Source organism: Chaetodon auriga, chromosome 1 (genome assembly GCF_051107435.1).
Source record: "Chaetodon auriga isolate fChaAug3 chromosome 1, fChaAug3.hap1, whole genome shotgun sequence".
NCBI classification, from domain to species: domain Eukaryota; kingdom Metazoa; phylum Chordata; class Actinopteri; order Chaetodontiformes; family Chaetodontidae; genus Chaetodon; species Chaetodon auriga.
Genome location: NC_135074.1, coordinates 8702682 through 8719649, shown reverse-complemented (window position 1 = coordinate 8719649; position 16968 = coordinate 8702682). Strand labels below are relative to the sequence as shown.

The window sequence follows — 16968 nt, the reverse complement described above, 5'->3', positions numbered from 1 at the left end:
CATGACGCTGTCATAACGTCTGAGGAGTTTAGTTACTTACTGTCAATGGAAACATTTTGGCATTGAAAATAAAACTTGTGTCAGTGCCAATACAACTTTTTCCAATACAAGTGTTTCAATGACTGAGAGTGCTTCCTTTTTCAATGCCAATTTTTGTCATTGTTCTTGCCCCACAGTAACAACACTGTGGAAGCTTCTAGCTACCTGAGAGAGCTCAACGCACCGCAACTTAACAAAACACGTGCAAATTGAGAAAACACCTTCATTAATTTGACACAGAAACACACTGCATGTACAGTGGCACATAGGAGAATGATTCATGTAAGATAGTGGATATCTGCTGCTAACCTAGCCTTAGGCTTTTGCTTATTGTTAGCCTAAATCAAATAATCTGACCATAAACACACAGGAAACTGTGACACATTGTGCTGACATTATGTTCAATAAGAAACATGTTCCAGCTGGTTTCATCAATTTTTGTGTCCCCTGCAAACAGATCCATTCTCAGCTGTGCGCCCGGCAGCGTGTTCTTGGTTGTGTTGTGTGTATTTGCAACATGTTTCTGTATTTGTGCGTTATCAACCAAACTCAGTAAAAACCACGTCTTTTTGGCAAAAGTCCATTATACAATATATATATATCGATTTATTTTAAATTCTGAGACTGTTCCCTTTTAAAAGTAAAGACATTCATATACAGTTGACAATACATGCCATCAGCAGGCATCTACATGGTCAATATACAATAAGTACAAACACAATTCATTTCTAGAACCCAAAAACACATTACTTTAGTGTTAAATACACATTACATTTCCTGCCATCATAATACTTGAAGGCTGACAAATAAATGTTAAGAACTGGTGCGTTCAAACCTCCTTCACTTTGTTAGAGCAGGTGTCACACTTTTCAAATATTCCAATGAAAGTGTTCTTATGAAATGATGATGACCTTTAAACTCTTGTATGTAATGCTGACAATAAGAGAAGAGACAAATGTCAGGGATAAACAAAGGACAGAAAGTCAGACTTGTATTCCAACTGACTGACAGTTGTTTTAGTTGTTTTAGTTGTCTTACTTAATTATCCAACCAAAGAAGAGAAAGAAAAAAGTATGTAATAAATCTGACATTGATTGACTGAATGATGGATAATTTAATTCACGCGTTGGTTTTTGATAGCCTGTCTAAAATAGATCACATCTATTGCAGTTTGTACTTAACAGTGCTCCACTGACTGCAGAAAAGAACTCAGCCCATGCAAAGACAGTCCGGCTGTCATCAAGTTTAATGTTATTCTTCACTGGGGCCTCACTTGTATTGAGATGACTGCTGCAGATTATGTTCAATAATAAAATCCCACAGCAAGGGAGCCACAGTGTGGAGTGCAGGAGGTCAGTGTTCAGCACAGTAGTGTCAGTCACTAATGTTATTTGGTAATGCTGCTGCTTGGCCACAATCACCTGGCTAGCAAAGACGTCCTATTGAACAGCAGCACAGCGGAGAAAATCTAACGAGGTTCTTCATTCTTGTATTCATCTGCTTTGCATCAGCTCTTACAGAAAACTTTTATTATGCATTTACTGCGCATTCACAGGCCAAATGCAGACGACTGAGCATCATTCATTAAAACCAGGTCAGTAATAGGGACGTCCATAAGTAGTTGACCATTAAAAGTTGTTTAATGTGCTAGTTGGCACCAGAAATGTTTGTCAGCTATATTTATTATTTTATTGATGTGCACCTTTAACTTACATAGAAATGTGTTAATAAAGCACAGCAGGGTTTGTGTTAACCAGTAATTACTGTTTACTGTCTGTTTTTTAATGGGAAAATCTGTTCAAGCCGACATATTTAAATCTTTGCAGTCAAAGTGTCCAGTGAAAGTTATTCATGAGTTAGATGTGTACATGTTCTGGCTCTTCACACCATTTGCCCTGCTGCTTCCCTGGTGTCCACCCTCTCTCTCAGGTAAATAAAGGATTTATTTTGGCTAAACCAGAGATGGTGGTGATTGTTGGAACAGTCAAAAGACAAACCAAGAAGGTTTAGTTGAGTTTTATTTTGTTTCTCTTGACTTTGAATTGTGTGTCTGGTGGATTTTGATGACAGCAATATAACAGCTGTGTCTGATTAAACAAAAATTACCTTAGGCTTGACCAAAAAGGTCTTTCCATAATGTTGTCAGACACTCAGAATAACAATCTGAGCCTGTCAGTGGCAAAAACAAACACTTTTAGTGGGCGTTCATTGACAGTGCACAGATGCCCGGAGGGATTACATTGCAGCCTGTTTTGTGGATGTTTTCCCGAAAATGGAAACCCTGCTGGCCCTCACACCCAGCACAAAGTGCAGCATTATTTCAGTGGCATTTAAGATGCGATTTGGTTATTGAAGAATATTAATAATGGTTCAAAGTGATTCCTACACAGTATTTTTGGACAATGTTTAACCTTGGTGATTATTATTATAATTATTGGTGATAATTGTTTTCTGAGTGCTTTCATATTTTTTGATGAGTCATTAGTCATAAAGATCTTTTATTACAACCTGGACACTGTGGCGTTCACCTTCAAACTCTTGTTTTTAATACTGATAATGACAGACAGTATTTTTCAGATACCAGTTAACCTTGTGGATTAAATTGTGCTCAATTTTGACTGTTTTCTGAGTTTTTTCATACTTTTAGAGTCATTAGTCTGAACTTAAGACTAAATTTAAATTTAAAGGTCATTAAAATTAGTTGTTCAGAACGTAAGTTGTGGCATCATCAAGCCCCCATATGTTTGTTGTAGCGTCCAGTGGATGAAAAGAGGCCGAAACAAACATATCATGTTGGGAAATGAACAAAAAAAAACAATAATTCAGCAGGCATGCCACACAAGGGGAGGCCACTGTAATGGCCTCATACACACAGTAGTAGCACAGAGAGGTGTTTACAGTATGTGGACGAATACTGGCACAATATAATACACCACAGCAAACTACTAGCACAGTGGCAACATATAAGCTCAGTCACTTTGCACATTTATGGATATCCATCAAGTTCTAGTGGACATTAACATGTAGCCTCTGGGCACAATACGAACAGTACCACTACGTCAGCACAAGTTGCATACATCCAGACTACAAGTCACAGTGGATACTGACAAAGGCAATGCTGGGATGCAGAGTACTGTTGGCATGGAGAAAGCTGCAGCACATCCCTCCTCCACACAGCGAGCAGTGCTTCATCCTCCAAATATCTGTCAATACTCATGGCCCATTTTCATGTTTGACTGATATTTGTCCTTCCACTTATTTAATTCATAAACATTATGTGTTGATAAATGACATGGGACACTAACAAGGTTGCCATAGCTACCAAAAATCCACAACAGACCTAAAAATAAACACTTGTTCATCCACTTGTTGTTATCCCCTCCTAACTCCACCTCTCTGTTTCACTCTGGGCGGAGGAGGGACAGCAGCGCAGTCCATCAGTCCTACAGCACATCCGACTGAACGGTGTGCCAGCGAGCCGTCTCTGTTTGCCCCCGGCTGCACATTTCCTTCCAGTGTCCCTGTCCTGCCTCTGAAACATGGCTGCCAATCAACACGCGACCCAGAATACTGCTCTTAGTGTAGAGACGGCCCTGTATGTACACAGAGATAACTGAATTTTTAAAAAGCGTGGAGATATTTAGTTACCGGTGTGTCAGCATAGTAACAGAAAACTGCATGTAATGTTTGGCAATTAACATAGAACTTCCTACCTGCATAACGATAAACTCAAGGACCAATGGCAGCTGAGTGATGTCGCCTGGGGGGAGGTCAAACAGGAATGGAGCGTTCCAGATGGGGTTTGGACCGCTGGCCCCTTTGGTCTCCTTTGTACCAATGATTTTCCCGTCCTGACGCAGGTTGATAACAACATAGTGGTCTGTGGGAAAAAAAAGACATCAGTCATGATTCAGTGTATTTTTGCCAGACAGCATTGATATTAAGATGTCTGTTGGCTGCAAATGAATGTAGGCTCACTGTAGTCATGTGCTGTTTTATCTCCACATGAAACAGTCTATGTACGATGAGCCACCTCTTCACAACCCTCTTTGAGCACCTCTCCACTGTCACAGTCCCCAAATCTCTATCATCACTTGCAAAATATGATTTCCCCTGTAAATCCACTCCAGCATGCTAATTGGATTTGCTAAAATTAAAAAGCAATGCGTCATTGTCAGAGAGGAATCATGCATCTGCAGAGGGCATGCACTCACTGATTTGAGGAAATATTTGATCTTGAAGCTCACCACCCAACTAACCCTGTAGTTTCAGTGCGGAGAAGCAAATCATCAAAGTTGTTTACAGAATCTGCTGCTTCCTCTCCTGACCGGCATCATAAAAGCAGCGCTTTAAATCAGGCGCACTGAGATACGATACAGACAGGAGGGGAAATGACACCGGGCTGATCGGTTCCTAATCTGATTATACTACAAGCCAATCAGGGATCCGGTCTGTCTGACTGAGGATGAGGCAACACAGCAGAATACAGACAGAGGCTGGAAACCTTATGAGCAGTTTACATGTTAGCCAGTGCATTCATGCAGAAATAGTTTAGTACTAAATAAGTCATTTCTGTTGCCTCAAAGACTTCAAATAACATCAGTTATTGCAGGTTTTTTAAAGAAATTAGAATTTGAATTACTGCATGTATTTCTCTTTGTTTTTCTTAACTAAATCAAACCAGTTGTTATTGTATCACTCAGAGGGTATCTTCTCCAAAAAAGCTAGCCATGCGAGCCTTTCATTTGCTCAAATGCTTCAGACAATCTATTTTCATGTTTTCTAAAAAGCAACCTCCTTTGAAGCAAACACTGACGCAGTGTGAGACTGTTATCTTTCCCTAATCTTATCAGAGTAGCTGAGCTGGCCAAACATGACCAGACCTTAACTACACACAGATACCACCAAACAACCTATTTGGTCTTTTTCATAAGAGGGACATGTAATCCTGCTGTTAGGTGCACCAGATTAGGAAACATAAGACAGTGACAAACAACTGATTTTATTGTTTGGGCATGGGGATTTTTTGGGGGGGTCTTTACCTGGAGCTCCTGGGATCCGTGTGAGCTTGGCCAGATTTTCAGCCTTTCGGACCATCACCTTGATGCGCTGGGCCAGCGTCTGGTACTGCAGCAGGATGAACAGCTGGCCCAAAGCCCGTGGCGCACACACCGAGCTCTTCCTGCGGCCCAGCGTTTCCTGAGAACTCACACTCTGAGCAGAGCACAACCGAGAGAAAAAAGACAAAATGGGAGAGATTTAGCAAGAGGGAGAAAAATGTCTTCTTTCACTCGGCAGATGTTCCCTTTATCCTTTGGGAGACTGGGAATGAAATGAGACCAAGGAGAGAAACCAAGAGATTAGATTCAGGCTGTAAAGCACTTAAAAGCCATGCTAATGAATATGATTCTACAGTTGTCAGTGACTGACTCGACCAACATTAGATGCCACTAAATCCTACACACTGGAGCTTCAAAAGCTTCAATCTCAATCAGTTTTTCTGCAGGAATGATGGAACATATCCAAAATATAATCTGTTTTTATTCACGAGGCATCTTGGATTGACCTGCCTGAGGAGCTCAGCTGGACTAAATCTGAATCACATTTTAAACCACTTCAAGCTAATCAGTAATATTGGTCACAGTTACATGTGGCTGTCAGGGACAAGCATTTTGTTTGCCAATTTGACCATTCATCCTAAAATAATACAGATGTTCATGCACTGAGGCACTTTGGATAAAAGTAACATCTAATGTGTAAGTATGATGGCAATTTCCATCTGATTTCATGTCAGATCTCATTAGCTTGCATTGTTTGGGGTCTGCTGAGTCACAGTCTGTCAAGTGGCGGAATCATAGCCCGCCAGCGGCTTGCTGAGGCCGGGCAGCAGAGTGTGAAGGCGTTTTCATCCAGCAACTGGGTTTCGGTTCACTGCGTCTGTCTGTCACTAGTGCTTCGCCTCAGAGACCGTCACTCACACTTACACTGCCTTTACAAAGGAGACATGTTATCCTGCAAACACACGTTGTCAAACAAACCTTAAAGCTGCAGCAAAAGATTTGTTTTTCAGGGGAGTGCTTTTTCAACCTTCCTGGAGTTTCCAGCTGATGCTGCTCAGGTCATTGGCTGGTCAGAGGCAGCTTCCTCATGGTAACATGTGACAATTTTCAACATTAGTTTTGGTCCCTTAAACTGAGCTCAATACGCCTTCACATGCAGTATATAGATTCATCTGAGAGAGGCAGCCCCTGATTCATGATACAGTGATGGAGATATTACAACTCAGCATGAGTATACAATATTTGACTCCAAGCGTTTTAGTTTTTATACATCTTACCATCATTAAGGTGATTTAATATGAAGCAAAATACATTTAAAGCAAAGAGATGCCATATCGTTGTTTTTTTTCCTCATAAACCACTCCCCCCCCCCGTCCTTCATGAAGCAGTAAAAACTGTGCTGCATCCCTGCTTTCTCTAAAACTGTCATGGCAGAGACGAGGTTATTCAGTTTAAAGTTGTTCTGAAACTCGGGCTGCATCACTGCGTGGTCCACATTCTCAAAATGTATTTCTATTTTAAAAAATACCTGGAGAAAGTACTTTCATGTTAAATCTTACATTTTAATTAGATAGAGCATGACTTTATGTAATTTTCTGGCTCTTATCTTAGCAGTGATACTGCAGAAGTCGGTTATCATTTGGTAACTATGTTCCGTCTAGATATCTTGGGTTACATAACAGACCCTAACAGAGTGATTATATGAGTCATTCAGTGATCTCCAAAGCGTGGAGGCCTCAGAGGAGAGGGCAAAAAGCAATTTGAGACAGACCGACGTCTCCCTGTGGTCTGACCATTATCGATGCAGGAATGATTGACTGAAAATTCACACTATCAGCAACAACTTCACCTTCACAGGAGCCGCTCAGTGCAGCAGTGCAGTCTGTAGGCCACTCTGCTATCTTGGCATAGTAAAATATCTCTTATATATAATATCTATCTATCTATATCTAATATCTATTCAATACAATAAAATAAAGATTGTATAAATGAGACGTTGTAATCGAAATTGTTGCGATATAATACCTGGTCACTGGTGGCAGCATTGAATGCATTGCTGCTGAACAGCACTTTAAGTAAGAAAGGAGGAAATCCTGTGCTATCATATAACTCGGTAAGAAGTCTGCTTCACATTAAGCGTGTTTGTACTTCCAACAGTGTTCCAGTAACAGATGCATTAATGCCTTTGTGATTGAAATGTCCAGGTTTTTTTTCCAATAGACGCCCAGAATCAGGGAATAAATTAAACTGTTTTCCCAATTACATTGCAGTGGCAAAAGTCATCATTTGAACTGAAGCAGAGGTGGCCAGTGTGTATGGTGGGTGTGCAAAACAGGTTTCCGTCTATGGTTAGAGAAAGATTTGGTTTCACTTAAATGTTAATAATCATATTGTGTCTGAAGTCACTTTCTCTTGATTAAACCAGAACATAATCTTTTGTATACCTTATCCAAATGTTGCCAGTGCCTCCCATAACCATAACACAGTTATAGGAACACAGGAATGGATATTTTGGCAGAAAACAAATCACATACATTGTCAGTGAACATTTTACTGATATGTTGAGTATCAACATTTTTGTGCCAGATAGGGTCATTAACATTTCCTCATTATGTTAACAGAAACTGTAATCCATTTGTGATTATGTTTCCTTTAAAACATGCATATTTGTTGTATAATACCATAATTAAAGACAGTTGGGTCACCATGAAATAAGATCCCAAATACAATAGAGACAAAATTAAACATGCAGCAAGGTAAAGACAAAAATATTCTTCCAGGGCTAAAATACAAATCAATGAGATGATCATGTTGTTCTCTGTCTGTTGAATAAGTTAGTAGGTTATCTCTGCTGACAGTTTAGCTCTATGAGATTGATAATCCAGTGGCATATCAGAGCTGAGTTTGTTCTGCAGACATTCTGTGGTGGGGAACTCCCTGTGATGTGGAATGATTGCTAATAATGTTGAGTACCAAACTCCAACTCAGCAACCTGTGACTGACTGCTCTTTTCACCTTGGCCCAGAACAAACAAACAAAAAACAAAGGTCTGTTTTATATATATGTATATATATGTATGTACATATATACAGTATATATATAGAAGCTATGGGCATCTGCTTTCAGCCCACAAGCTCAAATAAGCCAATTTGAAGCGAAAGCCCTGCACAAAATTGTGTGGAACTGAAGTAAATGAGCACCTCAGGATAAAAGGTGAACGTCTAGCAGGCCAAAGAGACCCAGAACATTACCTCAATTATAGCACAGGGACCAACAAAACAAGTCTAGAGGGATCCCAGTGTAATGCAGCAACATATCACGAAACGTTTGTTATGGACCAAATATTACTTATTCGCAGTTCTGTCTAATGATTAAAGATGTATCATCCCTATATGCATTCCTTATACTAGTCGTATTTTTCATCTTATTGGCTGACAACGGAAGGCTGAGGTTAATGGCCACAGAAGGATTGTAAAAAAAAAGAGCGTGCATGGTCAGAAACTAACTTAACCCATTTCATCCTAACAATCAACAGCAGCTCTGTCGTGATGAGCCTGCTCTTGTGCTACAATGCACAGTTCCTGCCACGTCATGCTCCCTACTCCCATGAAATGTCAAAACAAGTAATGTCATGCAGATGAATAATCATCAATACTCCAGCTGGTCCCATTACACTGATTAAAAAACATGGAGTTTTACTATAAATCCGGGAAGTGTCAGCATGAAAAGAGGGAGTCACAACTGCACAGCCTCTGTATACACACCCACTCTGTATCTATTCTTTCAAAGCCACCTCCTTCACACCCAGCAGCTGATGTCACTGAGAAAGAGGACAGTGTGTGTGTGTGTGTGTGTGTGTGTGTGTGTGTGTGTGTGTGTGTGTTTAAGATGTGGCATCATACATGGACATGAAAGGAGGGCGAAAGGGGAGTACACCTGACTCTGATTTTCACATAACTGTAAAATGGGAGACCTGATACCCCCCACCCACCAAGCACACTACAAAAGCGACTGACTGAGTAATGTCCAGGACTCCTGCTGTCACAGGCCTGTTATTAATGACCTCTGGCAGTGCTTCAACAGAGCTGCAGAGGGCACGGTGTGGGCGCGCTGCCATCTTGCTGCACTCTGCTTGTTTGCTCTGCAGTCACTAACAACAATGTCACCATGACTAACAACAGCGGAAAACTAATGGGAGAACTGATTAGACGCTACATTCCTTCATGGATAAAATATGATATCTGCTGTTTTTACTGCAGGCCTGCGTGCATAGTGTCCCTCTGCGTTAAAGCAACTGAAGATGCAGATTTTGTTCAAAGGTTTTTGAAAGAAATGACGTCGTACTTTCACTGTGGTCAGGGAGAGCAGTTCAAAAGTGCAAACAGTCAGTGGCCAAAGAAGGAGTTATACTCCCCACCACTCAGAAACACACATACACAGACAAACACAAAGCCCACAATCTACCCTGCATTAATCTGAATTTGAGATTGGGACACAAGTGCCTGAAGAACTCAAACTCTCATCCACACGCTATTGTCCATTTTGTCTGTTTTAACTCAAATAGACCTTTTACTTCAGATCTGTGCAACATTTGGACTGGATCTGACAAAAGGACCTGAGACAGAGCCTCCTAACATAAACAACACACACTGCATCTTTAGCCAGCCAGTGAAATTACTCTACTGGCTTGAATATCTAATCATGTTAGAGATTGCTTCCTTTCATTTTTTGACATTTTGGGAGATATGTTTCTTCACTTTCTTACCGGGAGTCAGATAAAACGATCCATACCACTCTCATGTCTGTCCATTCAGTATAAAGTTGCAGCCATCAACCAGTTAACTTACGGTGGGATAAAGACTGGAAACAGGCAGAAACAGCTAAACTGGCTTTTGTCACTGTGCACAGCCAAGAAGTAGTTTCAGCACAAGACTTATTCATGTTAATTAATGAGCTTTAGAGGACAAGATTTTGTTAGCGATGAACAGAGCCGGGATAGCAGCTTCCTTGTGTTTCCAGTCTTTGTGCTAAGCTAAGCTAACAGCTGCTGACAGTCATTTCAAGTAAGAAGGTGTCAATCTTCTCATCTAACTCTCAGTCAGAAGGCAAATAAGTGTATTTCCTGAAATGATGAATGATTTTTGTAAGCAACTCATAACAAATGCTCATTGTCACTTTCACTAGACTCTGCAGACACCTTGACTTAGTTCCTCGGGCCCGTTTGGGCTCAGCTCCAGTTGCTGACAGGCAAGTCCTACTTGGGTTTGAGTAAGAAGAAATTTAATGTGCAATCTGCAGTGTTCTGACAACTGTTTTTCAGTACACTTTTGTGTGTTCTCTTATAGTTAAAGCTGAATTTTAATGCATACTTCAAGTGAATTTAATCATCCAATCACCATATACCTTTTTCAGCTTGCTTTTAGTTGGGCTAAGCTGCCTGGTGTAGGTGGTCGTAGTGTCAGGCTCCCAATCCATCTGCTCACAGGGCAGCTCCACCACCCCCAGCGCAGCCTCTCTTAGGCCTGAGAAGTCCCTGCTGTAGACAGCGAGTCTCAAGGTGCAGGTGCGCAGCTCTTCCACAGAGCCCACCTGCAGCACAAAGCTCTGGCTGTGGAGGTCTGGGCTGAGGCTGCGGCGCCGAGAGGCTATCTGCTGAGGTGAGGGGCAGAGGGGAGGAAGGCTGGCCCGGACAAACAGCCCGCTGCGCCTTCGACTGGCACCAGAGAGCCCCAGGATGTTGACCACCAGGGTGCCACAAGCCGAGGAGAAGAGCAAGGAGAAGTGCAGGAGAGGAGCGGGCTTGGAAGGGATGGAGAGAGAGTTAGAGCCATACTGTGCGAGGCAGGGCTCGCCCTGCTGGGTGGGGGCTCCAGCAGCACCAGCAGTCAGTTGACTGCTCTCACTGTAAAGGAAACTCTCTCCGCTCACGGTGCTGCGCCGACTCATTGCGCGACGGGACTTGGACACCAGGCTGAGCTTAGTGAGGGAGGGCAGAGAGGCTCTGCCGTGACTTGCACGTTTATTGGGTGAGCAGGCAACAGCCGGGGTGCTGAGGCGCCGCAACGGAAAAGAAGTCCCAGGAGACCGCACCAGCTCAGCTGATCTGGTAGGGCTGGGGTCAAAGGGCAGAGCAGTGAGATCATCCTCAGAGGGAGAGGAGCTGCTTTTAGAGGAAGGGAACTCCAGCACGTCCCCATCCAGCTCCTCATACTGCTGCTTGACAGGCTGCGTACATGGAGATGGAGTCAATGTCACAGTCACCCTCTCAGCAGGATGGGCAGACAAGAAAACTGCCTCCTTGTCCTCCGATGAAACTCTCTTCCTTCTGCGACAGCAAAGGATGCAACCGAGAACCAGACAGTAGCAGAACACAGCCAGACCCACAGCCAGCAGGATCTGCAGGTGAACTGAACAGACAGAAAACAAAGCGGCCATGGTTTAATATTGAGTTAGTCGGATTAATGAGGAGCAGAAGAGAGTGAGATGGAGTTAATCTGTGAGTGATCAAGAAAAAGAAAGCAACTGGGAGAAAGAAAGAGAGAGAAAAGAGAGAGAGGAGAGACACAAGGGCTGAAGACAATGAATGAATTGTCACAATCAAATCAAATTAGTTGTGTGCTGTTGAGTGACCTGTCAGTAGGAAAAAAAATGAAAGAGAGACTATCACTAGAGCCAAATTCATTACGAAAGATCTGCAGACATCTGAGTCTAAACGTTATCTTGTTGTGTCTGCACTCTGATGAGGTTAAAGAGGAAATGTCTCAGGGCTATAATTGTAATTGTATAAACGATATTGTCACAGTTACTGCTTTGATCCAAAGTAGGAGCAGTGCACACATGATGCGTTGGTGTCAATTTTCCTGCCAATCAAATGTGTGTGTGTTTGTATTCATCGTTCTAGCTTCTTGCTGATTACACATTCGTGGACAGCATTACTATTTTAAACAGTCAAAGGCACAGTATGTGACATTGCTGCATTACAAATGTCTGAAAATGACTAGACCTGTGTTACATATTATGTTGAGCTGTGTACTTACATGAGCCCACGTTTTCAGCATTGTTCAAACCCAGAGAAAAGGCAAATAATGGCACATTTCATTTGGTCACATTGCTTTTACACCATCTAGTAGCTCTAACTTCCAGGGAAACACAGGAAACACCAGCTGATACCTCAGAAAGGAAGGAAGCTGATAAACTAGCTGACTAATCGCTCACTTGTGATAGCACGATATGCATTTTCATCTGCAATGTTGGTTGTTTAATAACTCCCATGATCCCACACTACATAACAATATCATCAAACTCTGTCCTGCTTGGTGTCAGAAATGACATAATGTGCCTTTAAGATGCAATGATCAGTATTCACAATGCAAAATCCATTACAAGTGAGATTCAACATTTTCCCACATACTGACAGCATTACTCTACATATACGTTCAGTATAGAGTTCCCCAGCATAGAAACAACTGTATATCACAATTACATATGACAATATGCAAATCACAGATAAGATTGCTGCACCATCACATCAAGTGAAAAATCCCTCATTTCCCTGAACATAAACTTTAAATAAAGCGCTATGGGTATAAAATCATAACAGAGCTGCCAGAGTTACTGAGAGTGAAGCCATTATAGCTGAACTCTGACGCGCATTTAACATCAGATAATGAAGGTGTATTGGGATGACTCATGCATCAGACACATGGGTACACAGTGGTGAAAACAAGGTTGGATTGCTGAGCATTGCAAGGTAAACAACCAGCAATGAGAATGAAAATCATTTACTGCTAAAAGCTGTATAGAAGACGTCTATGAGTAATGTAAACATCTATAAATATCGCTATCACTTATTAGGGAGGAGTCCTGTGATTTTTTTTCTGATCTGATATATGAGGATGTATTGAGCTCAGGTGCGCCACATCTTGATAAATGAAAACACAAATCTCCTCTGATTATCTCAGCGATGTGTCCCAATAAGCTCCATCCATCAATTCTCTCATCACATGAGGCTTATCACACGGCAAAAGCACACTGCACAATGTGTATACTGATAAAGATAAGATCACTCTCAAAGCAAGTGAGTGCTAACTGTCAGTGCAGATCCATTTCAGCCCTGTCAAAGAGCCTGTCCAGGAGCAGGGAGCTCCTCAGGCAGCCTCCATTAGCAGATGAAAGTCCAGATAGGCTGAATGCAGCAGTGATGTTGGAGCATAAAAGCTGATGGAATCGCTCTAAAATATGACTCAGACTGGTCAGCAGTGGACATGATAATAGACCAAATGAGGTAACGGTCAGACCTCAGCATTTAATTCAGAAATTTTAGTCCTGATGCGTATGTCTCCACATCATGCATATAGCAACAACAATGCAGCAGTAGTAGTAGTTATTATACTAGTTCTATATTAGTATTATAGTAATATGATGATGCATAAACTTTACATTGACAGAAAAATGCTTAAAGCTTATTCTAACCTCTGGGTCATCTTATTTGTCTATAAAATGCTGGTCCTCATTCATACAAAGTTATCTAAAGCAAACAGGATTCTGGACACCTTGCTATAAGCAGCAGCCTCATGCCTCAGTGTTTGAGCGCATAAAGACCCCTCTCCTTCAGCTGCCTCCTCAGCTCTTCACGTTTAAAGTCAGTGAAAAAGTACAGATCTAACAGTATGTACATATTTTATTAAATCTGTGCTGCGTCCTTTTTCCCCTTTCAGTCAGAAAAATAATGAAGCCACAAATGAAAACAAGCCCGCCGTACAGACAAACTGCAGACTGAAGGAAAGCTTTTAAAGTAAAAAACACAAGCTGAAGAAGACTTAAGGCTTCCTACCTCCCAGAGTGTACTGCGACATGTTCCCACTCAGCGTGATGTGTGTGTGGAGTCTGTGTGAGCGCAGTGAATGAGAGCGCTCCACCGCCAGTGCGCAGAGACCTGGAGCCGGCCAGCCAATGGCTTTGGCTTCAGGCGCACTGGTAGAGACAGAGAGGGACCGCTGCTGTCCAACAAACAGTCCAGCCTGCCTGCGCTGCACTTCACTGTCATTTTCTTACCGTCATTAGGTCCTGTACTGCGCACTTTGCAAGGCGAAAGTAAGGGACCGTACGAAAATGATGGGCAAGGGGGGATAATGTATGTGTGTAGACAACAAATATTAATATTTCTAGCCTTTTAAAAACTAAAACCTAAGTTTCATGTTTGATGGAACTCGACTAAATGTGTTGAGTGTAATAATAACCCTGTCAATTCATATGTGTGACAAGCTCAGACAGTGAAACACATGTGCTCTGTACTGTCCACTCCTTCACACAGAAATCCCATTTATATAATCCTAATTTGCAAAAGGAAGAGTGGATTGAGGAGGAAGACTTTGTAGAGACGACTGTTTCCACAATCTTTCCACCTTCCCCCTGAAGTTAGTCATTATTGCCTGCGAGAACACTCTTAATATGTGAGTCTTTCTAATTGAAGTTAAATATAATTATGGTCCTGTAGTCTGAAGCTGACACAGCAAAGATAATGGGAGGAAGCACCAGTGCCTCAAGGAATGTATGACCAGCAGAGGGCAGAAGGTGAACACAAAAAAAAAAAAACCTCAACCCTTGAAGCCTGATGAAGTGAACTGTGAAAACCAATATCACAGTTTTTTGTTTGTTTGTTTGTCCATAAGCAAAAATGGATCTGAGCTTTATGGCAGCCAGACTTTTCAGATTTAGCTTTGTTGAAGTGCACACTTCATATTAGTATTTCAACAGAGTCAAGTTTGGAAATGAAAGAATCAAATTGGTATTTTTATGTATTTTCTTTTTATGTATCAGTAAGGCTGAATATCATGGGCAGAAATCAAAACAGGAACTCAGATCAAACCAGCATCAAGAAAAATAGCAAGACAAGTGTGACTTCCTGTCTTCTGTTGCTGAAAGGTGAGGCCTCACACAGCAACTCTGTGCTTAGACACACACACACACACATAGATACAGATACAGATATAGATACAGATATAGATTTTATCAGTTGCAATGTGAAAAGGGTTACTACTGTTTTCAGTTTAAAAAAATAAATAAATAAATAAACTTAAGGAATTAGTTGGTGAACATGGAGCCTTTATTTTCATCAGGAGAAACGAGCTGCAGCCTCTTAAATTAAGCCAATTCAAAAACACATGAGGAAATGCAAAACACATACAACAACTCTGAAACATGGTGCAAATGAAAAAACACGCTGCAAATACAGAAAAGACACAAAGTCTAAAACACACACTGAAAACAAATGCAACAAATATGCTGCATATCCAGTCAACAGCCTGAGAGCTGCATTGATTTACAGAGTTTTGAACTTTGCATCATTTTTGTATTTGTTATTTGTTTTTGCTGTCATGTTTTTTCATTTACGTTTGCTTTGGATTTTAGGACATGTTTTTGAATTGGCATCACATTCCTCATCGTGGAGATGTTCTGGGCCTTTGCAGCACATTTACCATTGTTGGCCAATTCGTTTTAGCAACTAAAGAGCCACATGTTTTCCTCAGGACTCAGTGGACAGCAAGTTAAAGTGAATACTGGACTGACAGTCATCGCATGGCCTGATTTTATGACCCAAAATTCACGACAATGTCGTTCTGTGTCTGCCAGGGCCAACTGTTTGCCAACATGTTCATCATGTCATGCCGTGTGTTTCGCTTGTTACACCAGGTGATGAAAATTCAACCAATAAAGAAGACAGGCTATTGTTGAAAAGGAAGGATTCTGTCATCTCTCTCAACAACCTGTCACACTCTTTAACTTTCAACAAAGCAAAATACAATATATCGCTGATCTTGGAGAGAAATTACATGCCTGTTGGCAAATGGAGTGACTGTCCATGAACCATGGGCTTTGTTATGCTATAAATATGGCTGCCCTCAGGCCACAGGGGAATTAATGGAAGCCTTATGTCGCTCCAGATTAAAGCATTATAACACCCAGCACCCAGGGTCACTTTTTTTCTTTTGTGTGGGTGGGCCAAATATCGTCTCACTTGAATACAGCTGAGTGAGCTTCCATTTAAATGTACCGACTTAGCGTTGTGTGTCAGCATGTTGATCTTTAAATAACACAGCAAAACGTTCAATGTACATTTTATGCTAGGATACACTCTTACTCTAGTCTCTGCTCTGAAATTCAGTCAGTTTTGCAGTCGTCACATTAAAAACATTTAATGTGTCAGTATAAACAAAATATTGATTTAACAGGAAACACATGGCCATCATGTATGTGGGCTGTGTGCATGTTTTTGACAGTATCAGCGGTCTTGTTGGGACCCTGCTGAATGTTTCTCTCGATATGTTCACTCCATGCCAAGTGCCATACAATGACAAGCTGCAGCCATGAATCTGACTTATTTCATGTTGATTGTCACAGTAAAGCAAAAGCTACACAACACACTTTAATAGTTGCTCTGAACAATGTGGAAACCAGGGAACTGGAGACCACATTTCCAGTTTTTCACATGCTCTTTAAATTACTTGTTAATTTTCGACAGTGGTTGTACAATAGAAGCAGTTGTGCTAGTAGAATAATGAAATTACATACACTGTATTACACATTTACAGTAAATATTGACTGATTTTTGCTGCAAGTAAACCATTGAAAATATGTAGAACTGTATCATCTTGGCTCACCTTTATTTCTTGGCAGTCACAGCCATCGTGCTCCCACACACAGACACTCAAACCCACACTCCAATTTAATTAAATTTCAGTACCTTCCAAATTTTTAATGAAGAGAACCTGAATGAGGAGCCAGAGGAGGAGCAGCAGTACGATGCCTTCGATCATTCCCTTACACCAGAAGGACACGACAAGCTGCCACACGGGCTGGTCAGGGTCGT

General features: G+C 41.4%; 1 protein-coding gene across 1 annotated transcript; it reads right to left on the bottom strand.

Annotated features, from left to right (window-relative positions):
* Positions 1-618: 618 nt before the first annotated feature.
* On the bottom strand, positions 619-13968 carry LOC143328819 (synaptotagmin-5). Its single transcript, XM_076744228.1, has 5 exons — positions 13933-13968; positions 10503-11506; positions 5082-5253; positions 3753-3919; positions 619-3632 (listed from the first exon to the last, which is right to left on the bottom strand). Exons 1-5 carry the CDS (start codon positions 13952-13954, stop codon positions 3483-3485), a joined length of 1515 nt encoding a protein of 504 aa, XP_076600343.1. The 5' UTR covers positions 13955-13968; the 3' UTR covers positions 619-3482.
* Positions 13969-16968: the final 3000 nt, after the last annotated feature.